At 33.4% G+C, this 25,440-nt stretch overlaps 1 protein-coding gene and 1 long non-coding RNA gene across 3 annotated transcripts in view; one reads left to right on the forward strand and one right to left on the reverse strand.

Moving 5' to 3' along the window:
* The window catches only part of LOC136026549 (unconventional myosin-XV-like), a 365,167-nt gene that overhangs the window by 106,063 nt on the left and 233,664 nt on the right, over positions 1 to 25,440 (forward strand). For both annotated transcript variants that reach the window (XM_065703235.1, XM_065703234.1), the window contains 5 exons: positions 1,908 to 2,065; positions 4,687 to 4,975; positions 12,080 to 12,229; positions 16,907 to 17,023; positions 21,213 to 21,351. In XM_065703235.1, the coding sequence (XP_065559307.1) occupies positions 1,908 to 2,065; positions 4,687 to 4,975; positions 12,080 to 12,229; positions 16,907 to 17,023; positions 21,213 to 21,351 (853 nt within the window). The remainder of the gene's footprint in view (positions 1 to 1,907; positions 2,066 to 4,686; positions 4,976 to 12,079; positions 12,230 to 16,906; positions 17,024 to 21,212; positions 21,352 to 25,440) is intronic.
* LOC136026552 (uncharacterized) lies at positions 1,515 to 24,911 on the reverse strand. The gene is made up of 3 exons (XR_010617333.1): positions 24,502 to 24,911; positions 3,626 to 3,695; positions 1,515 to 1,931 (listed from the first exon to the last, which is right to left on the reverse strand). It is a non-coding gene; the product is annotated as an uncharacterized LOC136026552 (long non-coding RNA).

Below are 25,440 nucleotides of genomic sequence, written 5' to 3' on the forward strand. Positions count from 1 at the left end.
TCAGAGCTTTGCTCGTCGCTCACTCCCTTGAATTGCTCACTCCCTCTCACACAATCCAAGATTGCTCTGTCAATTAATAGTAAAATAAAAATGCAGTGAGTAAAGTGAACTGGAGTAAAGTAAATTGAGTAAGGCATAATAAACTAAAGTACAGTGAGTAGCAAAGCCATGTCCAAGCGGATTGCGTGTTTGGCCCCCCGTCCTTCAAAATTTTAGTCCGACTCATAAAAACGTAACGAAAATGCATATAAGTAAGTTGTTGCTGCGTTTTTAAGTTTTTTATACAGCCCCCCCCCCCCCCCGAAAAAATATCTTTGATACAACCGTGGTGAGTAAATTAAACTAAAATATATTAAAATGAGTAAAGCATTGTACACTAAAGTATAGTGAGTAGATTTAACCAGATGAAAGTGAATTGAGCAAAGCATAGTAAACTAGAGATGTGGCTAACAAGCCCGTATCCATGGTGGAGAGTAAGGGAGTTTGAAAACCCCTTCTCCGAAATTTTCTCCGTTTCGTTGAAAGTATAACAACAATACGTATAAAAAAAATGATGAGTTTTTATTTCTTACGTTCTAACCCTCTCCCCCTCCAAGCTAAAATCCTGGATACGGTCCTGGCGAGTAAATTAAACTGTAATACATTAAAATAAGAAAAGTTCTGTGCACTAAAGTATAGTGGGTAATATACTCCCCTTTTTTGTTTCAAACTTTTTATTTCACTACTTTGTCTAAATATTATACCCGTTTTTTTTCTCCACATTTTCTGATGGAAAGGCAGTGGGATCTAACAAATTATTTAAATTAAACCAGAGGAAAGTAAAATGTGCAAAGCGTAGTAAACTAAAATACAGTAAGTAACACCGCCATATCCAGGGTGAACTAGGGGGTTTTCCCCCACCCCCACCCAAAAAATATCTTTGTTCGAGACGTAAAAACTTAACAAAAATGCATATGAAATTTGTTTGATGTGTTTCTTAAAGTTACTCAGGGCCCTGGTAAGTTAATTCAAACTAAAATAAATTAAAATGAGTAAAGAACTGTACACTAAAGTATAGTGAGTGAGTTAAACTAGGGAAAAGTAAAATGAGTAAATAATTGTAATTAAACCTTATAAATAATTAAAATATTGTAAAGTAAAATTAAAAAAGCCTGCCAGAATTGACGTTCTGGACTTGATAATCAGCAGCCAAATCATATTGAGCAAGCTCAAGTAAAGTAATATGCAGTGATTAAATTGAACTATAGTAAAGCAGAACGAGTGAAGTATAGTAAAATTTAGTAGGGGCTTTTTTGCCCCTCCCCTCATATATTAAAAAATTGTTTTTTTGCGGATATTTCCCCCATAGATATATAAAATGTTTAAACCCTCCCCCTAAGTTCTTGTGAATTGACGCCACTAAGCTCAGTGAGTATATTAAACTAGAGTAAATTAAGATGAGTAATGCATTTTAAATGCAAGCAAGGTAAAGTACCGCACATACCGTAAACAGGAAAAATTAAGCAAGAAAAAACGGCTTTAAGTTCAACAAAGCAGTGAACAAAAAATAAAAACAAAACAATACTTAAATTAAAAAATATCCTTTTTTAACGGGAGAAAAACGAAAAGAACGAAAAAACAAAATCATTTAAAAATAAAAACCAAAAAAAACACGATAACTAAACACACGAATAAGAATAAATAAATAAGAACAATTCAAATTATAAACAATTTTGTTTAATTGTCGGATCCAAAAATAAAAAATTCAATTCTGGTCTGTAACAGAAGCGAACTGAATATTTGCCCATCTGAAGATATTATTCCCATCGGTTGACCTGAAAAACCGCCACCGCAATTAGATCTGCTTCTGTTAGATCATATCTGTAGGCTCTGAGTATGTCTAATTTCTTTCATCTTTTTAACTTCAGATGATCTCAAAAATGTTTCAAGAACTGAAAAGGAATAACGAGGCATCAAAAAGTGCAAACCGCTCTGATGGGAGATTTATCACTATGAAGCCAAGAACCCCAACTGTTTCAGCCCGATTTCATGATTCACTGACAACACTGCTAGAGTCTATGTCGAAGTAAGTAACTCTTTTTTTTATTACTTTTAGTTAAATTAAGGATTTCGTAAGACAAATTATAATGCCAAGGATATGTTCAATTTTCTTGAGAGCCAAGTTTTGCTTGGTCCTTGACTTTGGTGGATGAGACTTGCAACTCGTGACGGAAGGATTCCTTGGCATCGGAAAAATGAACGTAAAAAATAGGCCTTTGTTTTATGTTGCTCCAAAGATCGGCTATAATTAATATATAAATAATAATTATAATTAATAATTAATTAATATAATTAATAATTCTGTAATTAATAATTCATTAAGATGTCGCTTTAAGTAACTTTTTTTTTATTTAGATTTGGATTTCAGTCAATTTTTTTGTCTATTGTTGATTTTACCAGTCAATCTTCTATTTAATCCATCAATTTAGTGAGGAATACGATCTCTTTTCCTTTATCTCTTTCGTCTTTCCTCCTGTCTCATTCATAGGAATATTTGGGAAACGAATATTAGAATTGTTTTCGTTTAATCTGGAAACAACTCACTTTACAGACAGGGGCGAATATCCATCATTTTTATTGGGGGGCGGGATAGGGTCCATGTGCAGATAGCCAAGGGACATGGGATAAATATTATTTTCTCCTCATTATTGGGAGGGGGCAAATGACCCCCTTTCCTACCCCTCATACAAAGCCCCTATTTAAAGACCAGTGGCTGTTAGTGCCGTTAAAGCAAGAACAAACCGATATGGCAATTCTTTCGTCCCGGTTTTCGTCAAAATGTATAATAAGAGTTAATATTTATAGTTTGATTTATATTTACAAGCGTAGTTTGATTTTGTATATGTTGTAAAGAAACACAAATCAGCGATAGCTGTCAAGTTTTTCCTATTAAACCAGTCTACTACTACTACTTAGTAAAAAACAGTAAAACGACAGATGTACTACAGTAATGCTACAGAGAAGAAATAAATACAGAAAAACTGTAAACTTACAGAGAAATTGGTAAAACTAAATTTGGTTCTCTGTTACCCGGGTTGGGTACTTAGAACTAAAGTCGGGCACTTAGAAAAGTGGGCTTGCTAATTTCCGTACCTAAGAAAATCGGATCCCAAAAAATCTAAAAACGGGATGCCGATTGCTAATTTCAGTGTTCGGGAAACTAGGTGCAGTTATTAAAAAGTAACTTAAGTGCTATAAATTAGTTTAATTCAAACTAATTAATTGAATAAAGTAATGTAATTGCAATCAAACGTAATCAGGTGTGTTTAAATATAGCTAAATTAGCAAAGTAATCTAATTACAATCAAGGAATTCATAGTAATTAAAGTGTAAAGGGCGCCAGTGGAATAATTCCTTGTCAAACTGTTATTTGTGTAATTGACTTTATGTCTTAATTGCCTTGTTAAACAATTGACTAGTAGAGATATTGGTAACCAATTAACAAGTCAGTAGTATATATAGAAGAATATTTGGGATATACTCCTTTGATGTGCTACCTCTAATCCCTCTCTCTCCCCCTCCCGGAATAAAATTTCAAAACTACAAAAATTAAATATTTATGTTATAAATTCATCTATAATCTTACCTAGTTTACTTGCCGGTTTTCAAATCGTAGCAAAATTAAGAAGTCGTAACCTCAACTTCAGATGCCTTTCCTGAAATTAGAAAGCTGTTATCCCAAATTTAGATTCAAAGGAGCATTGACCTGGTTGTCGAAAGTCGAAGTTTAGTCAGAACCCAGGAAAAAAAGAAGCTGAAATGCTATCGAAAAGCCAAACTCTCAAATATTTGCCAAAAATTGGCGTTTCATCACCCTGAATTAAGATATTACATACTGCAGAAATATGCTAATTATTAAAAAAATCTAATTATCAAAATAAAACATATTTTAGTATACTTAAAATATATTCTTAAAAGGAAAACCAAAGATATTAATGATTTAAAATTAACTTACTTTTTAGCTTTTTCTTGGAAAGTTATAGGTATTATAGCCTGCAGAAGCTATTTCACATTTTAGAATCAATGCTATTATTATAGCCGCGTTTGTCACTCTAGAACTGAACAAATCGTCTATATTTCTTGATTTAATTCTTGGTTGGAAAGATGATTCAATTCATGGTGGGAAAGATGCCTAAATAAGAGTGAAGTAGTGTGAGATTTCTTAAGTGACAAAATGGTGCTTGCCCCCCCCCCCCCTCCCGAAAAATCTCTTGTATTCGCCCTCTCTCCTGAAACTGCAAAAATGCTAAGGATATGAAGGTAAAATATTTAGAAAAATTAAGGGGGACATCAAACAAATTCAAAACACACTATATACAGGAAGGGCTGTCAATACCTTCGACTCCTTATAGGCTGTTAGCTGTTAATACAAGAAAGTTTTTGCTAAGAATTTACAAGTGGTTTTTCGTTTTTGTACTTGAAGACACTCTAAAAAATTAAAAGAGGTATTACAAATGGATACAGCGAGGATAACTTATTTAATCTTGCTTTTCTAATAAAAATATCAATTTTTCAATAAAATTGATTCTTATAATATAAAATCTTATAAAAGTTTTATTCCAGACTTTCTGAATTCTTAGAAACTGTGCTTTTTTATAGTTGTTCTATTCACTTTCTAAAATTTAAATGGCATTATATATTTTCTAGATGCAATCCATGGTTTGTAAGATGCCTAAAGCCAAATAGCGATAAAATACCAATGAAATTCGATATGCCTGTTGTTTTGGAACAGCTTCGATACACGGGGATGCTGGAAACAATTCGAATCCGAAAAACAGGATACCCTGTGCGCATGCGTTATTCACACTTTGCAGAAAGGTTTCGATGCTTGGTTCCAGTACGAATCCCTAAAGGAGCACCCTCAAAAGAAATTTGTCGTGTGGTTTTGGATCGTGACCCAAGAAACAGGGACCACTACCAGCTAGGAACATCCAAAGTAAGTGCTGAGGAAAAATGTTAAAAAAGTTCACTTACAGTACCAAGGACATAAAGAAAATATATATATGTATTGCCCCTGGACCCATAATAGGTCTATTCAGTTTAGGACTTTTTCAGTGTTACCATGTTCGACAGTGTTAATTAATTAACTAATTAACTTAATAAGTTAACTTATTAGTTAACTTAATAATTAACTTAATTAACTTAATTATTAATTAAATTAATAAGTAAAAATGACTGGTGAAATTTGACAACACTTCTCGTTCGTAAAAATTCAAACGTTAACTATCTATTGGTTCTGCGTACTGAAAAGAAAGCCACATTTTCTTAATCTGTTTGATTCCACATTACGATGCCACGTGGCATTTGTCTGATGCCACGTTTCTTTTTTTTTAATTTGATGCCCGTTAATACGAAAAACTACATAACTACACATTGAGATCTTGTTCATTAGCAGTTAAATTCTTAATCTATCAGAAGTTTTTGCGGTGTTTATAGTTATGTGAGTTTCCAATCAACCAGTTTGAACAATAAGATTTCATTTTCATTGTCCTTGTTACAACTGACAAAAAAAGGGTCTAAGGTCAATGACATAGTCGAAAAAATATCGAAAAATTATCGCTTGCATAAGACACTGGTGAAACAAAGAAATAGAAACTGAAAAAGTAAGAAACCAAAAAAGTAGAGCAATAAAGAACAAAAAAAGAGAAGCTAAGAATCATTAAACTAAAAATGGCTAAAATCCTGAATAAAACAAACCAAATATAGAATCATTAATCAACAAAAATCCCAGGTAATAGTGAATTGTGCTTCGCGTTACCTCTGTCTGATCCAGAAAGTAAGAATTTTCTTGTTTTTTATTTGGTTCTGAATTATCTGTAGTTTTCTGGTCTTTAGCTTTTCTTCTTGGATTTTGCTATCTTGGATATGAATCATGGCTATTGCCATTGATCATTTGAGCTTGATGTATTACTATAACACACGCATTACCAAAGCTTGCGAAAGAAATTCAAAGTGCCAAAACCCATATAGGGTGGCGGTATCTTCGATGAGCTTTGAATGATAAACATGTGGTAGCCATGAATGTTAGCCATTTTTTTCTGGATCATTCTTTGAATAGATATTGTATATTTATTTGTTTGAAATTATCGCTTGTTGATCACGGTCTTTTCTGCCCTCGACTGTTCTGTTGATGATATGGAGGTTTTGGTAATTTTCTTCTGGATGGTTTTGTTGTTTTTTCGCTGTTTTCGGATAATATGATGATGCAGGGGTAAGAAAAACGAACAAAAAAATAAATGGCACACATGGTTGCTTGATGCGTTAGAGGCCAAACTGAAAACAGTGGCTCTTATATAACCCTGCTTATCGAGGAGGGGGCTTGGGCCCAGAAGAAAAGGAAATTGAGAGGGCGCAAAACGAAAGTTTTAAAAGTAGTCGAAGGCGTGTATGCAGAATGGTGTATCTCAGGTTGTGCTTCATTTTACCTTTTTTGTCGTTCATTGGTGGAATGTATTTAGAAAACGAGTTCGCAGAGGGATTGTAAAAAATTAATTTTCATAAATAAACGAACGCTCATACAAGATATAAATCTGTAATTTTCTTCAGAATGAGTTTTGAGGTAATTTCGGAGAACTCTTTTCTTCTGCGGATATTTGGAAATCTCTGAATTTTTCGGGAGAAAAGAAAGTCTTGGTCAAGCATAATAAATGGGTCTGAAGAATAATTCAAAGAAAAGAGTTCTGATATCTTAAATAAGTTTTTTTTTTGTTGACTAGAAAGTGATTTAGAAAGTAATTATCTAGCTAACAGAGCTGAGTGATAACGTCACTTACGTCATGCAATGCTTTTATCCCAGGACAGTTATATTAGCCCAATCTTATCCCGAAAGTGACACGCTAATACTGCTAACCAACAAAGGTGCTGCTATCTCAATATTAAAGGATTAGAGGAGGGGGATTACTTGCTGGTGATTTTTGCTCCAGCTTCATTTTTACTAATTGCAATAGAACATTTTTTCATCACCTTTTGGTTCTAGTAAGTGAAATCTGTTGCCCGACCCCGCAACCACCCTTAATAAAATAGCCAAGTATCACTGAAAATATTAATCGTTTAGAGGGTCACTTAAACCATTTTATGGAACTGTAAGCAGATATACTGCCGAACTATATGGCACTATAAATACTACAGAACTATATAGCACCATAAGTACTGCAGAACTATAAGCAGTGAAAGTTATTTTCCGCTTTGTAGTTGCAACATACCTATAACATAGTACCGAACTTTAAGGAGTGGAAGTTGTTTTCCGTCACATAGTTGCCATATTTCCTTATCGACTTCTTTAGAAGCTCTAGCTAGAACGTCTCCCACCAGGTGATTGATCGCTGTTTAACGGGTTATACTATATAATGCAGAACTATTAGCAGCGGATCTTATTTTCTGGTGCATAATTGCAGATTTTCCTGAACAATTTTTTTCTAAATTCCCACGAAAACGTTTTCCAGCAGGTAACCGGTGACTGATTAACGGGCACCATTGAATCGTCTATTGTGTACTTTGTGTGTATATTTACGTGCGCTTGAATTATTCAAGTCAATGATTGAGACGCAAAACAATATTAAGAACATTGAAAGTAAAACAGTTCAAAATAGGGATGAAACCTTTTAATTGACGGTGAACAGATATAAAATTAATTAACTGGATATTTCGAACACATATACAGAGTTCATCATCAGCAGTAAAACTAAAAGACATGAATAAAAATAAACAAAATTTATACCTAATAAACTAATTACATATAGTTTATTGCTCTTATTTTTTTTCAATGCAACAGTGGAAGCAAATCTCTTTGACCTTTTCGGTTCCGGTTCATTAGATTTATCTGACATATTACGTGGACAGAGGTCATAGCTCTTAGGTGAGGTGATATTTACTTTATTTGACCTCAGTAAATTATCATAAATTGAATTCAATCCAAATTCACCTGTATCTCTGTTTATGGAATTATTCTTGAATAATTTTTTTTTAAATTTCGATTGTTTCCCTGAAAATTTGCTTTAAACCTTGGTCCCTAGAAATCAAAGAAACATTTTCAAACAGAATAAAATGACTTGGATAATTATAGATATGTTCCGAAAGGGCCGACGTAAAATCTTCAGGTTTGGTATTTTGCTTTAAAGACGATGAAATAGAATTATGATGTCGTAGCAATCTCATTTTTAAATTCTGGTTAGTACGTCCCACATTTTATTTTCATCATGGAAAGGTAGTGTGGTCTTCGAAGTTATTTACATTAAGAACATCAAAAATATTTTAATTTGTCTATAAATGTTTCAATATCATATCTTGTCAACGGAAACTATAGTTTAAAATCATGTTTATTTTTGATGATTCGATGTTACCATGTTTGATGTTACTATGTTTTATTGGTGAAGGTAGTATCTTTCAATTTGGCACTGTTCTTTGATAGAAGATGTTCACCTAGAAGCTTAATACGAAGTTTTATGTTATTCAATTTTTGTTAGGGTTTCAATATCATATATTGTCAAAAACAATTTTTGGATAAACAAAAACAATTTTGTTTCAATAATTTGAATCGAGAATGCCCATAAACTCGTTAAACTTTAAGACTTTTTGGAGGAGGGGTAGAGCTCTCTGCAATCATACCTAAGTTTTTATTAGACATATACATAAATACGGTTTCGTATTCTACCTTAGTGTGACTATACCCAAAATACCTTCAGTGTACTTTTAAGAGTTAGGAGACTAAAATTGTAAGTTGGCAACCCTGCCAGTCAATGTTATAAGATTTTACTCAAGCTTTGCATTTGATAATAACGAAAATATGTAAATATAAGTTTATTCAAGTAGCTTATCTTTTAATTAATGATGGACTTCTTTCTTGACGTGATGTCATCTTTAAGGAGTGGCTGAAATCTTATTGACATAGTTTTGAATGCTGCTTTGAATATAATTCAGTGATGTATAGTTGGAAGTGATTCATACGATGGATAAGATTTTGAGATTTTATAATAATTATCGATAGTATATAATCGATTCATGGTAAGAGTTACAGCAGGGAAATTTTCACAGGGAACGGAGGAGGGGAGCACTGCCAAGATTTCTTTCACAAAGATTCAAATGGGATTATTTACCATTTTTCTCTTTTAATATGTTTCTTGATGTCTTTTTTGTTCCCAAGAAGGGCCAACCCCTGTCCTGTTCTGGTAGCCCCGTTTATTCAATGGCTTAGCTTGAATTTATATGTGAGGGGTTGGTCAGATATTTAGCAATCGATTAGAAATTGTTAGAAATGACAGACCGTAAAGAACGATTTTTGGGAATCTGTCATCCTTCATACATAGGATATGTCCTAGTCATCACAACCTTTCTCTTATTATAACCTTTGTAACCCTGATGTATACAGGGGGTGGGGACTCCCCAGATTTTTTGTTGGTGCCCTTATTCCTTGTTTTTTCCCCTCTTTTTCACTCTTCTTTTAAAATACATTTGTCAATTAGGTCAATTATTGACGCCCTTGTCAAACTGGACCCCCCAAGGTTTGGCTTAATGGCGCCCTTGTCACATTGAGTCCCCCCAAGATTTTGTCCTAGATCCATCTCTGCCTTGAAAGTAGTATAGAACCACAATTTTTGTACAGATTGAATTGCAGTTTGAAATATGATAAGTCGAAAGGGCACCCAAAAAAAAACTTGTTCCTCTTGAAAACATGTAACAGCATATAAACATAAGCAAATAATCTCTGTCTTTTGGAGTGGCCATGCTTGAGAAGCACAGTTGAACCCATTCTCATCAGAGTAGCTGCAATCGCAGACTTATTTTCCTACTCTTTCAAACTTTTTTCAACTGTGAAAACAACACACTGGGCCTTGGTTTTTCTACTTTTAACATCTTCAGTGTTTCCACTATCTTTGCTAATAATACTTCCTAGGCAGGGGTGTTGATTAGGCTCTGAGTTTAGAGGGGGGTGTGGAATAAAGGATATGTCGACAAAATCGTTGAGTGTGCCGACACCCAAGCCAAATTAAACTAAAAACATAAGCTAAATTCCAAAGTGTCAATGCTGCATGCCGACACTAAGACTTAATTGGGAGTTCCCCCTTCCCCTTTGCTGCGCCTCTGTACCTAGGTAATTAAAATCATCCACTCTGTTGATGTTCTCGCTACCCAAGATCACCTCAGTAGAACAAGAAATACAGAAGCTGGACCACATCATTAATCTGTGTAATTTACTTCATTTTCAGTCCATCTTACATCAGTTTAAAATCAAATATTAAACATTTTGAACATTTTCCATCTGGACATTCACCATAAAGTTTGTATGCATCATAAGAACAAAAAAACCCTCTGAAAGTAGCCCTGACGAAAAAATAAAAGTTCATATGTCTAGGTATTTTGGTGACATATACAGCGACCATCATCAGTAGAAATACTAAATTATTAAAATTGAAAGTAACATATTTATGCAAAAAAAAAAATTAACTTTAGGGTCTTTCACAAAGTAATGAACTTCCAGATTATTCACTAGATTTCTTTTTTTTTCTTCGGAGAGAGTTTAGTGACAAAGCTCATTCAAGGTCTTGATGTAAATGTTCTTCTTTAATCTTGCCTAAATGTAAAATAAATTTCCAATGAAGGTGGCATAGTCATCTTTGTCCTCTAATCGCAAACGAAATGTAGTGTTTATAGTTGTATACTTGGTTGGTCTTGTTCCCCATATATACGACAACGTTTATTTCTTCACCCTGACGAAAATAAAAAGTGTGTGAAAAGGCAGTTTTTTTGTCATTTTTTTTTTTCGTGCATAAGATATGGCCAATATTGTCTCAGAGGCTTCTTAAGAAAAATATAAAAAGGACAGCTCTACTCACTTTTGGAAATGCCATCATATTATTTGATTATTTGTTTGTAATAAGTGATTACTTTTGTTAATGGTCCATGAACTTTGATGGTTCATGTGCTTTAGTCTAGATGGTATTTAGTACAGTTGTATTGGTTCAGGTTGGCTGGTACTGATTAAAAAAAAAAAAAAAAATTCAGTCAGTATCGGATTGCTGTTTGATTCTGAGTTGTTTGTGTCTTTTTTAGTTTCATTTTGGGATAAAAATATATTATTAGTTTCAGTGGTGTTTGACAAAATGCCAATCAATTGATATTTCTAGCACATTATCAGGGCTCATCAGGGACTATCCGGGAAGTGTCCATAGTTTCAGGCTGGTTGACCACGATTTCGTAACAAAAAAATGAAGATGATTTTATTTAGCGATTATTTTGTTGTTGCTGGATTCTTAGTTTATTTTTTCTTTTTTCTGAATTTTTATTTCTTGACAGAAGAACAAGTTTGCTAGTTTTATTGGTATTTATTGAACAATGAAAAATGTGTGATATTGTGCAGGTAATTTGTGTATATTGTTTCAGGCTTGTTGACTGTGATTTCAACTCCCAAAGATGCGCATCTTAATTTTGGTTTTTGCAAATGTCGCCATGTACTATTTTAGTATACCATATAAGCATTCTCTTATATGATCTCATGCATAGCATAAATAAGATTGTTGAGTTTCCAACACGCTAATTATTTATGTAGGGGAAGATTAGTATCTTGGGATATTCTCACATAAAAAACAATAAAATTATAGGTCAATTATATTGACCTATATATAATTATATATATACCTATATATAATTGACCTCAATTATAGGTCAAAATTATATAGGTCAGAAGTCTGAATAAATTCGATAAGAGCCCTTATTTTGGTTTTTACAGATGGCGGCATGTGCTATGTTAGTTCATCATGTATGCGACACCAAACATGTGAACGAGTCAATGAAAATCAACCTGGACAGCGAGAATTAAAACGTGTCAGAATTGAAAATGACACTGATGATGATTGGGTTTGAGATTTTGACATGGATTAGGTCATAAAGGCCTACCATACCTTTAAAAAAAAAACTTAAAAACTAAAAAAAAAAACGTGAGTTTAAAACAAAGTTCTTACTGAAGACGGTAAATTTGACTTCCTCGGAGAAAAATCTTTAATTACGCCCCTGCCAAAGGAATTAATTGATTTGATGGTATTTTCAGGTATTTATGAGAGAACCTCTGCAACAGAAAATGGAAAAGGAGCGTTTAGTACTTCAGAACGCTGCAGCTATTAAGATCCAAACAGCTGTTAGAGGGCACTTGGCTAGAAGGCGGTATAAATTGATGAAAAATAGCGCTGTGAAGATACAGGTACCAACTTTTTAAAAATGATTAATGTTTTAATGATTGTTTTGATCTAATGATTGGAATTCGAAAGTCTGTGTAGTAATGCATGAAGTTGCTCAGCACTTAAAAAAATTTGAAAGTTTTGAAAAAGGAAAAGGACTCATAAATTAAAGTTTTTCACTGCATAGTTTGGAATCATTTTGGTATGTAATACCAAAAACTTTAAAAAGTTGTCTTTACAAATACCATTGAAAAATATTGATGACTACCTCATTACACAAGTTATTTAACTCGTCCTTTTCGGTCAACCATCTAGGGTCAAATGAAAGGCAGGTCTTCCCCGAATTCTGTGGAAGGATGTCTTAAGGAAGGATTTAAGAGAAATTTGAACTTCTTGGGAGGGTTTAAAGTGGGAGGATTTAAATTGGCTGGGACGGAGGATTAGCGTGCGTAACTGTGTTGTTGTATAGGATTAGCGTGCATAAGCGTGCGTAACTGGTCGGGGAAGCATAAAACTTGTTTTCGGCTTCAAAAATATGAAAGAATATGGTAAGTGTATAAAAAAACACAAAATTAATTTCAGTACGGTTTAAAAAAATGTTAGTGGTTGCAGTTTCATTTCAACTTCTGTCTTTAAAGTCTGTCTGGTCAGTTAGTGCCAAGTCTCTTATTCCAGCTTCTTTCAGAAAGTAGACCTTAAGTTTTTCGGTTGCTACTTTTGATAATGATAATATAGTGAATAGGATTCCTTTTCTTGTTCTTCAGCTCAACCAGAATATAATTCCCAGCCTTGACTTTCTCAGGGTCAAATGGGAAGTCGCTGGTAGGGGGCTCGTCTTCAACGTCCACACTGGAGTCTGGAAGGTTGTTGTATGCAGGCTCATCTACGTCAGAATCGTCACTCCAACTACAACTCTTGTTACCAGAAACATGCCTTTTGCTTTTTAGCCTTTTCACTTCTCTGACTTTCTTCCTTTCCAGGACTAGGGCTTTCTTGGCAGATACATCATTTATCCCAGCAGTATTGTGTTCTTTCACAGGGTGTCCGAGAGCGCTTCTGACTTTTTCATATTTTTTCCTGTTGATTTTTTAGGTTGCGCCTTTTGGAAGAGGGGTTTACATGGACGATCACCTTTACTTTTTTTTTACCGAATTATCTGCTGACCTTTGCTTCTCACTTAGGAACAGAACCTGTGCTGCATCTGTTTCAGGGTCAATGTTAAAGAATGAGTCTAAATTCCCACGACTTGTGCTGAGCAGAGAAACTTCCCTGGTAGGTGCTTCACTAGATGTGGCTGGCATTCTGTATGAATACAGGACTAGAAGAAGTCATTATCCTCGACGACTTTTCTGTTGGTGGGGTAGATCCCACTTGCTCTGATTTCACTAATTATATTCTCAGGAATGAAAGGATTTGGATATGCTTTCCCCAGCAGCTCAGCGATGTTATACACTGAAATAGTTTTAGATTTATGTGCATTCATAAAACTCACGGCTTCATGGTTGTATTAGGGCTTAAGGGGCCCTTAGTTTGGGAGTAATGTGGGGAGGGACAGTTAAAAGTAAGATACCATTATTTAGCTAGATCAAGCAATTCAATGGTGTATCGGCTGATCTTGTTGTCTATTTACAGAAGTACAGGTGACTGTTAAGAGGGTTTGACTTGACTGATAAAACGCTGCAAGTAAAGCAAAAAATGGGAGGCAGTCATTCAGCCAGAATTATTTTTTAAGCCGATGATAATGGTTCATGGTAAAGTTCGATTGAGTAAAGTTTCTGGTCATCTTTTTACGGGGCAAATAAGCACAAGAGGAACCGTGTTCCCAATGCATTAACACCAGCACAAATCGTGGTCAAGTGACCTCTTTATGCTGACGTGACCTTCCCTATTTACTTCTTGCCTCGCTGTACAATGATCTTAACAGACTGGGTGATGTTTTTGAGACTCAAATCGTCAACATTCCAAATATCTTGTGGTCTGAACATGCATATATCTAGGCCTTGCTCCAGGTTGTCAAAGAAAGCTCCTACAGTTTGATGGTTGAAAATAATTGCCCGTCCTAGGCTTTTACATTCTGGCGTTCTTACTGATAGAGTTTTAAGACGATCTACAAAACCACAGTACCAATCTTTACATGCTAGTACTCCACTGTGCATTTCTTGTTATTTGGTACTTTTATACTCTTAGTAATGCCATAGGTGTATAGAATTTACGTACTTGTAGGGGAGTACAGTCGCAAAGCAGTTCAGCTATCCGTTTTCAATTAAGTTTCTAGTTCTTTTTCCTATTCCTCAGTAAATATTTATCATGCGTTGTAACAAGGTCTAAAGGAACTCAGGTCCAGACTTAGTAGAGTGATATTCAGCTTCTCAACTTTTTTCATGTAATCTTGCAGCGCTCCTCTAGGGAACCCCATAGCGCTTGCGGAGAATCTGACTTTTTGTCAACTAAGATATAAAAAAACGGCTGTTTTGTTATCTTTTGGATCCATGCCACCTTTCTTTCTTTTCTCCTCTGTTTTACTTTTAAGCCCTTTATCTTAAATGGAATTTAAAAGGAAAAAATATAGTTTTAGTTCACCTGCTGGTCTGACAGGGCTAAACAACGCCAGAATTAATCAAATCTCGAGTTTTGAGCTTTCCTTCAATCTCAAAATATGCTGTTTACACAGCTTTTACAAGCATAGCACTCTTTTGGACACCATGGTATGGCATGCCAAACCTATCCCGGGTATTGTGGCCGGGCATGGGTATTCTGCGGGATAGAAAAAATGATAACAGCAAACCAGTAAAGGAGGTACGTCTCGGAATCTGCTAAAAGACAGGCAAATAATAAGAGAATACAACATGAGTTCATGGTTTTTTAGTATTCGTAATTAGGCGTAGGCCTTCAGACGAAAACTGAACAAAATTCCAGATATAATCATCAGAAAACTTGATCCATCCTGATATTTTTGGTAAAAGTATTAATCATGGCCAGAAGTTTTAAAAACATACACTGCCACCCGTTGGAGTTTTTATAATCCACCAGAGGTTCCCATTGGTTTTAATATTGAGATTATTTGCTTTGGCTAAACTTGGGCCGTGAATATCGTGGGCAGGTCTCCCCTGTACCGATTTTGATATTTAATATTGCTTGACTTTAAACTTTCGAATTTAATTCTTAGAACAAGAAGCTGTTATCTAACCGTAATGTGATCTGTATCAAATCGCTTTTATGGTGTTCATGTTTTCTGGAAATTGAAAGCAGAATAGTGGGTTTATTATATTATAGTATTATCGGAAAAGTAGCACATGGAATATGATAAATTCAGAGTTTTAGCGAAATATGGAATAAAAAGTTTCTAAATACCTATATTCAGAGGACCTCGGGAAGCATTCATAAGTGCCCCCCCCCCTCTCCATCACAGAATCAGCTCCCCTCCCTCCTAGAAAAGATGATGCCTACGCCCATGATATTTTATATTTTGTTTTTTTTTATACATTTTTATGAAAGATATTTGTATCTTTTCATGTTACTGAATCACTCTTTCGTACTCATTGAGTTCATCCTTTCTTTTACTTGTTCGTCGCTTTAATCTTTCTATTTATATTTTTTTGCATAATCTTGGCTAGTATTCTCCCCTTTTCTTATTTTTAGCTTTTGTTTTATAGTTACTATTTTGCTGTATTAGGTTTATTCTTATTTTTTCACATAGTGATATAAGTAACAGAAAGTGATTCACAAAGATCGTTTAATTAGAATAAATAGCTCTTTTGAAATTACTAAAATACTTTAGTGTAAAGAGCGAGGTATGGAGGAGGGGACGAACCCCCTCATGTGCGTAATAATTTCTGTTCGTTTTAAGTTTTAATGCTGCTCCTTCCTTTCATTTCAAAAAATCTTGTTTTTTTATTTAATTTCTCATTGTTTTTTAAATAATACTATAATATCCAGCGTTTCCTGCATGGAAATTCTCTTCCCCCATGATAAAGTGCTCTATGGAAAGATCCTCTCACGTAACCGTAAAATATAGTTTTGTTTTTCTTTGTAGGTCAAGTAACCGTTTTGTGAGCGTCCACAGTGATTCACATTTTTGATATCACTTTGTTACTCTTTTCACTGTCCTATTCTTTGCTTTATTCTTCATATTTCAATTTATTTGCTTTATTCCTGTGCTTTATCTTCAGTTTTTTGCTTTTCACATTGTTGCATTATTCTTTGCTTTATTCTTACTATTGCTCTTCATGTTGTTTTACTCTTCTTATAGTCTTGTTTGGGTTCCATGGCGCTAATTGCTCTTCATATGTCCTTTCAGCTCTCATTGGCAGGGCCCAAATCAGGCGTAATTTTTTTTTTTTTTGGGGGGAAGGTGGGCACAGAGGAAAGACATTGCAAGTTAGACGGAGAATATAAGAAATTATATTAAAACTGTCATAATTTTTAAATTTAGGGGGAGTAGCATGAGTCCAAAAGCTGGTCATCCTGTGTACATGACTGTCCCAAGTTTTCAGCTTTTATTTGGGTCTTTTTATTTCCCTTTTTCCTGTGGTATTTTCTCTTTTCTTTTGTTATTTCGTTGTCTTTTATTGATCTTTGTGAATTATTAGGGATAACAATTAAATGATTAAACACTTTGCGAAATATTTATATTTAATTTTTATATTATTGTTTATTGTTATTATAGTTATGTTTTGTTATTATTATTGTTTCTTTTACAGGCTGAAGTGCGAGGTTTTATCGCCAGAAAGAGGTACAAACGATTAAAGCGAGGAATTGTGAAGGCCCAGGCAAAGCTTCGAGGAACAAGACAAAGAAAACTTTACTTGGAAATGAAGGTGAGATTTTTTTTTTATATATTTGATTTTTTTTCGTCTTTCGGTCTTTTAATAGTCTTTTTGTCATAGAGCGTGTCTTAAATTTTTTTTTATCGGATCATTGATTTTCCCCGCTTTTGGAAGTCGGTTGGCTAGTCAGGAGCCGAAATGTTTTCTGAAGAAGCTACTTCTTACGGAGAAGCAATTGTAGTGGTTTATTCACATACTCTTTTCACTGAGTTTATTATTTATTTTAGTTTGTCAGTGTTTGGTATTGTTTAATATTTATGTTTATATACAGAAATATATTTATTATAGTTTATGGCGATTACTGTTATTTTTAGTCGCTGGATCCATCTTAAGCGTATTCATATGACTGATCGTAAGTTTATATATATATATATATATCTATACTAGCTGTTGGGGTATATGATGATAATGAAATTCATTATTTCTGAAATTGAATTCAGAAATTCAATTAATGAAAATTTATTTCATCATATATGATGAAATAAATTTTTGTGTTTTTCCCCTTTTTTTCTTTTAAGTTTTTTTTTGGTTTTTACCTTTTTTTAGTTTTTTTATTTTTTTTCTTTTTAGTTATTTTTGAAGTTTTTACCTTTTTATTTTTTTATTTTTTTTTATTTTTTTTAGTTTTGTTTTTCTTCTTTATTTTTCAGTTTTTTTCCTTTTTTTATTTTTTCCTCGGCACGCTTTCTTTTCTTACTTTCTCTATCAGCCGCAAGTTTTATGGCATAGAATCTTTGAGCAGCTTCCACGGCTGTTGCCATTGTATACAACATTCTTCGCTGTCCCATTGTCTGTGCATATAAATAGATTGTCAGGTTTACCGACTCTTGAACATTAAACATATATTTGTCCATGGGAAAAACAATCCGTATTCAGATCTATACCTCATGATTCTAGTGATTGCCCTTGAGCTTTGTTGATGGTGATTGCTAATCGAACATTCCCTGTGTCGCCGTCGTCATTTATATATCCCCCTGTGCCCCCCAGCGTCCCCGTTGTAGTTGTGTCCCTGTGTCCCGGTCGTCATTTATATTCCCTGTGTCCCGGTCGTCATTTGTGTCCCGGTATCCCGGTCTGTATATACATTCGTTTTTGAATTGGTGTATGATGAAATAAATTTTTGTGTTTTTCCCCTTTTTTTTCTTTTTAGTTTTTTTTTTGGTTTTTACCTTTTTTTTAGTTCTTTTAGTTTTTTTTCTTTTTTCTTTTTAGTTTTTTTTGAAGTTTTTATCGTTTTAGTTTTTTTTTATTTTTATTTTTTTAGTATCGTTAGTTTTTCCCCTTTTTTCTTTTTATTTTTTTTTTTGGTTTTTACCTTTTTTTATTTTTTTTTAGTTTTTTTCTTTTTTCTTTTTAGTTTTTTTTGGAGTTTTTACCTTTTTATTTTTTTTATTTTATTTTTTTAGTTTTGTTTTTCTCCTTTATTTTTCAGTTTTTTCTTTTTTTTATTTTTTTCCTCGGCACGCTTTCTTTTCTTACTTTCTCTATCAACCGCAAGTTTTATGGCATAGAATCTTTGAGCAGCTTCCTCGGCTGTTGCCATATTACGTTCTTCAGTCATTTTACAAATAAACATTTTTCCGTCCACGATCTTCTTACAATTAAAAATTTGTCTTTTGTGAGCAGCTTCCTCGGCTGTTGCCATAGTAGGTTCTTCAGTCATTTTACAAATAAACATTTTTCCGTCCACGATCTTCTTACAATTAAAAATTTGTCTTTGAACGATTTTCTTAAATACCTTTAATAACGTCATCGTCATAACAAACATGACGACAACCAACTTCATGACGACATGACATGATGACATGACGTCAGTAGACAGACACAGAGACAAACAACTTATTTTTATATATATAGATATAGATATATAAAAATAAGTTGTTTGTTTGTGTGTCTGTCTGTCTGTCCGCATATGACGTCTAAATTATTTCATCATATACCAATTCAAAAACGAATGTATTCAAGCCGAAGTAGCTGAGTTGGTAAAGCGTTATGTTCCAGGTCCGAGAGGTTCCAGTTTCGAATCTTGGCTTTAGCATTAATACTAAAGAAGAAAAAAACTAAAAAAAGGTAAAAACTACAAAAAAACTAAAAACGGTAAAAACTACAAAAAAAACTAAAAAGAAAATACTAAAAAACTAAAAAAGCTAAAAAACTAAAAAAACTAAAAAAATGTAAAAAACTAAAAAATAAAAAAGAAAAAAAAATGAAAAAACCAAAAAAGGTAAAAACTACAAAACAAAACTAAAAAGAAAAAAAACTAATAAAAAAACTAAAAAAACTAAAAACTGAAAAAGAAAAACAACTAAAAAGAGGAAAAAAAACTGAAAAATAAAGGAGAAAAATAAAAACTAAAAACCGGGACACAGGGAATATAAATGACGACCGGGACAGTCAAAGAGAAATTACAGACCGGGACACTGGGACACAAATAACGACCGGGACATATAAATGACGACCGGGACACTCAAAGATAAATTACAGACCGGGACACAGGGAATATAAATGACGACCGGGACGCTCAAACAGAAATTACAGACTGGGACACTGGGACACAAATGACGACCGGGATACTGGGAATATAAATGACGACCGGGACACAGGGACACAACTACAACGGGGATGCTGGGGGCACAGGGGATATATAAATGACGACGGGGACACAGGGAATGTTCTATTAGCAATCACCATCAACAAAGCTCAAGGGCAATCATTAGAATAATGAGGTATAGATCTGAATACGGATTGTTTTCCCATGGACAATTTTATGTTGCATGTTCAAGAGTCGGTAAACCTGACAATCCATTTATATGCACAGAAAATGGGACATCGAAGAATGTTGTATATTCGCAAGTTTTACGTAGTTAAAAACATAGATATATCTATCTATATTCACAGGTGGGACACAGGGACACAACTACAATGGCGCGTAACTAATATGGCGCGTAACGACTTACGCGCGCGGGGGGGCTTGGGGGGGGCGGGGCGCGAAGCTATATATATATATATATATATATATATATATATATATATATATATATATATATATATATATATATATATATATATATATATATATATATATATATATATATATATATATATATATATATATATATATATATATATGTATATATATGTATATATATATATATATATATATATATATATATATATATATATATATATATATATACATATATATATATATATATATATATATATATATGTATATATATGTGTATATATATATATATATATATATATATATATATATATATATATATATATATATATATATATATATATATATATATTTATATTTTTTTCAAAATTAGGAAGTGCTTTGAGCGGTGCCACTTTTTTGGCAGTTTTTTCCCTTTGGACCTAATTAGTTATAATTTGGTAACACTTTTTACGCTGTAATAATTTAAAACTCAATTTATTTACAACCTTTTTGATACCCAAAGACAATTGCACCTTCAAAGACAAGCTACTTTTTCTTAAGCTGCTTGTTGTCGCACGTTTTTGCTTTTTCTGCACATTTTTAAACTTAAAATCTAACTTAAATTTATTACCTTAAACACGAAAGAATGGGGAGAAAGCTATGTATCAAAAGATTGGTTTTTAGTATTATTTATCCTAGAACTCCTTCTCTCTTCCTTTGTGTTCAGATATGTATGTGTATCTCGGAATATTACGAAATGTCTATCTTGATTAATCTCATATTCCCCTTAATTAATGTTTTATGAGAGGTTCTTACGTAATGTGGGGAGGAGTGGACCCGTCTCATCGCTGGAAAGGACATTATTTTTATTATTTATTTCTTTGATTACTTGTATTAATTACTTGTTTTTAACCCTTATCCGTTTTTGTGTTTTTAGGCCTTTTTCCTCATCCCAAAATACATTCGGTTAATTTACCTGTTTATTGATGACTAATTTTAATATAAATAACCTACGTGTGCAAATTTTGTATATAAGGGGTTGAAAACATAAGACCTCTGACCCAAAGATTAGCTAAGAAGACTTTTCCCAAGAAACATTAAAAATAATGACATATAAATGTTTATTGATTTCGTTTTTGACTCCATCTCATAGAAAAAAACCTTTGCCTCCCCCCCCTCCGAAAAAATGATTGTATTTGACCGGTGTATGTAAATTTTTATTGTTTTTTACAGGAAGAGTTAAAAAAGCGTAAACAAGTGGATCAGGAACAGATACAGACAAAGAAATTTGAAGAACTATCTATGGCTAATGCTAGGAGTCGGAACCCTGAACTGAGTCAAGATATATCCATCGTTCTTGAGGAGCTTGATGGTATGTTTATTGGCAGGATTCCAAAACAACTTTTATTTCTTTTACTTTCTTTTAATGTATTACGGAAACTGAAGGTGATTATGTGGATGAAAAAAATACCGCAAATTGTACCATTTGAATTTTTTCAGATAAAAAAAAAATGTATTTTCTAAGAAAATTGAGTATGCAGGTCATATCTAATAAAATCAAAAATCCCATTTTTTCTCTTATAAAAATATTTTCTGCTTTCTGGAAAGAAAACACTTAGAACATTTTCGAAAACCTCTTTTTTAAATGCTATTTTAAGGTCCTGTTTGCGACGTCTACTTCAAGCTCACGCTATTTCGGAAGCTTTCTTTCATATCTATGTGAATGAGAGACCATATTTATGTGTTTCATATCTATGTGAATGAGAGACCAAGCTTATGTGTTTCATGTCTATGTGAATGAGAGACCATGTTTATGTGTTTCATGTCTATGTGAATGACAGACAATGTTTTTGTGTTTCATGTCTATGTGAATGAGAGACCATGTTTATGTGTTTCATGTCAATGTGAATGAGAGACCAAGCTTATGTGTCATGTCTATGTGAATGAGAGACCATGTTTATGTGTTTCATGTCTATGTGAATGAGAGACCATGTTTATGTGTTTCATGTCTATGTGAATGACAGACTATGTTTATGTGTTTCATGTCTATGTGAATGACAGACTATGTTTTTGTGTTTCATGTCTATGTGAATGAGAGACCATGTTTATATGTTTCATGTCTATGTGAATGAGAGACCAAGCTTATGTGTCATGTCTATGTGAATGAGAGACCAAGCTTATGTGTCATGTCTATGTGAATGAGAGACCAAGCTTATGTGTCATGTCTACGTGAATGAGAGACCATGTTTATGTGTTTCATGTCTATGTGAATGAGAGACCATGTTTATGTGTTTCATGTCTATGTGAATGAGAGACCATGATTATGTGTTTCATGTCTATGTGAATGAGAGACAATGTTTTTGTGTTTCATGTCTATGTGAATGAGAGACCATGTTTATGTGTTTCATGTCAATGTGAATGAGACTATGTTTATATGTTTATATGTTTCATGTCTATGTGAATGAGAGACAATGTTTTTGTGTTTCATGTCTATGTGAATGAGAGACCATGTTTATGTGTTTCATATCTATGTGAATGAGAGACCAAGCTTATGTGTTTCATGTCTATGTGAATGACAGACTATGTTTTTGTGTTTCATGTCAATGTGAATGAGAGACCAAGCTTATGTGTCATGTCTACGTGAATGAGAGACCATGTTTATGTGTTTCATATCTATGTGAATGAGAGACCAAGCTTATGTGTTTCATGTCTATGTGAATGACAGACTATGTTTTTGTGTTTCATGTCAATGTGAATGAGAGACCAAGCTTATGTGTCATGTCTACGTGAATGAGAGACCATGTTTATGTGTTTCATGTCTATGTGAATGAGAGACCATGTTTATGTGTTTCATGTCTATGTGAATGACAGACCATGTTTTTGTGTTTCATGTCTATGTGAATGAGAGACAATGTTTTGTGTTTCATGTCTATGTGAATGAGAGACCATGTTTATGTGTTTCATGTCTATGTGAATGAGAGACCAAGCTTATGTGTCATGTCTATGTGAATGAGAGACCATGTTTATGTGTTTCATGTCTATGTGAATGAGAGACCAAGCTTATGTGTCATGTCTATGTGAATGAGAGACCATGTTTATGTGTTTCATGTCTATGTGAATGAGAGACCAAGCTTATGTGTCATGTCTATGTGAATGAGAGACCATGTTTATGTGTTTCATGTCTATGTGAATGAGAGACCATGTTTATGTGTTTCATGTCTATGTGAATGAGAGACAATGTTTATGTGTTTCATGTCTATGTGAATGACAGACTATGTTTTTGTGTTTCATGTCTATGTGAATGAGAGACCAAGCTTATGTGTCATGTCTATGTGAATGAGAGACCATGTTTATGTGTTTCATGTCTATGTGAATGAGAGACCAAGTTTATGTGTTTCATGTCTATGTGAATGACAGACTATGTTTTTGTGTTTCATGTCTATGTGAATGACAGACTATGTCCGTCCGCATCTTGAATATGCTTGTCCAGTTTGGCACCCTGGCATCTCCCGTGAAGAATCAGACAAAATTGAGTCAATCCAAAAAAGAGCCTTGCGAATAATTTTCAAAGAAGGCAAGGTGCCTTACTCTCTGCTCCTAAAAAAAGCTAGTTTGGAAACCCTTGAGCGAAGGAGGTCGTCGTTGTGCCTCCGTTTTTCAAAAAATGCAATAACGAACCCTCGGACGGCAAGTGTTTTCCCAAAACGTCACTCACCATCCAGATTACGACAGCCTCGGGCTGTTTCTGAGCCTATCCCAGTTTTGTCTCTCATTCGCTGCGTTACTTCCAGATATGAAAGAACCTTTGTCCCCTTCATCACAGAAAAAATAAATAAAATAGCCAACTAGTTTCTCCTCCCCCCCTTTTTTTTGTGAGGTGCTTTAGGTCGTTACACTAATTTGCTTGCCTCCCGCTGTTTTGGTTTAGTTTCCCTTTTAAGTCATATGTGTTTTTCGTATGTTTTATGCTTCGTTCTTTTTTTTGTGAGTTTTAGGACTTTTTTTTAGTGTCCCTTTTAATTTGTAGATATATATGTTTATTTCTTGTTCATTTCTGTGTTATTATACTTTTTTTGTCCCCTTTCCTTTTTTTTCTGACTTATATATTTTTTTATTTATTTTTTTGACTCATAATTTGATTATTTATTATTATTAGCTTTGTGTTTTTTGCTTTGTTTGTTTTATTAGTCGACTCCGAAGTCCGAATTCGGCCCTTTGAGGGCTTGTGATAGTGATTTTTTCGAAATAAATATCTTATCTTATCTTATGTTTTTTTGTTTCATGTCTATGTGAATGAGAGACCATGTTTATGTGTTTCATGTCAATGTGAATGAGAGACCAAGCTTATGTGTCATGTCTATGTGAATGAGAGACCATGTTTATGTGTTTCATGTCTATATGAATGAAAGGAGAGCCTTGTATGTATATGTGTTTGTAGCTTCAGACCTAACTTTAATTTCACAGTGTATATTCCCTATTTTTGAGGGATAAAATACTCAGACGCATATATTGAGATACTTACATTTAATTCGTGACTTCACTGTATTAAAACTGGTAGAAAACTAACTGAACAATAGATTGAATCTATGGAAGCTACAGAGGGAATTGTGTAAAGGCGCTGAACAATTCCCTTATTAACTATTTAAAAACATGACTAATATAGTGGCATAATTAATCCAAACAGCATTACTATTTGACAGTTTTGACTGATAAAAAGATATCATCCTACTCTCAAGAAATATGGTAAGTATATATACTGTTGTTTTTTAACATATGGGATGACATAACATTGCATTCGGATAACATATTGGGATTTTGCAGATAATTGGATTTTTTTTATTATTATGTCATTTTTTAACACATTGGATAACGTACGGGATAACATTATATTAGGATAACGAATTGGGGTTTTGTAGCATTTTGGGATTTTTCTTTAGCATATTGTCATTTTTTAAAATATTGGGATTTTTTTTTAATCGTGGGTATTATTAAGTGAATCTGTTAGATTTTCAATTGGCTGCCCGCTTCCGATCACCGACTAATATGTCCAAAGAAGGTGTGTCTGCATTATTTTATCTTCTGCGTAAATAGTCTGCCTCTAATCTTCTTTGGATTTTTAATTCTTTTTCAGTATGACATCTAGTATATTCAGAAAAGTATATATCTCTATATGGATAATTTGTAAACATAAATTGTACATACTTTATTTATATTAAATTATCTTCTTTATAAACTATCTATCTCTAATCTTAATTCAATTCGTATGTATTTTTCTGGTTGGCATGCAGTGCGTTCGGAGAATTACATATCCTTATATATATATATATATCTAGATTATCTGTAATTTATCTGTATTAAATCATTTACAATATAAATTATCCATCTCTAATTTTAATTTGATTCTTTCTTCAATTGTCCTGTAGTATGTTAAGAAAAGTATCTATCTCTATAGGAAAATAAA

Source organism: Artemia franciscana, chromosome 4 (genome assembly GCF_032884065.1).
Source record: "Artemia franciscana chromosome 4, ASM3288406v1, whole genome shotgun sequence".
Lineage (NCBI taxonomy): Eukaryota > Metazoa > Arthropoda > Branchiopoda > Anostraca > Artemiidae > Artemia > Artemia franciscana.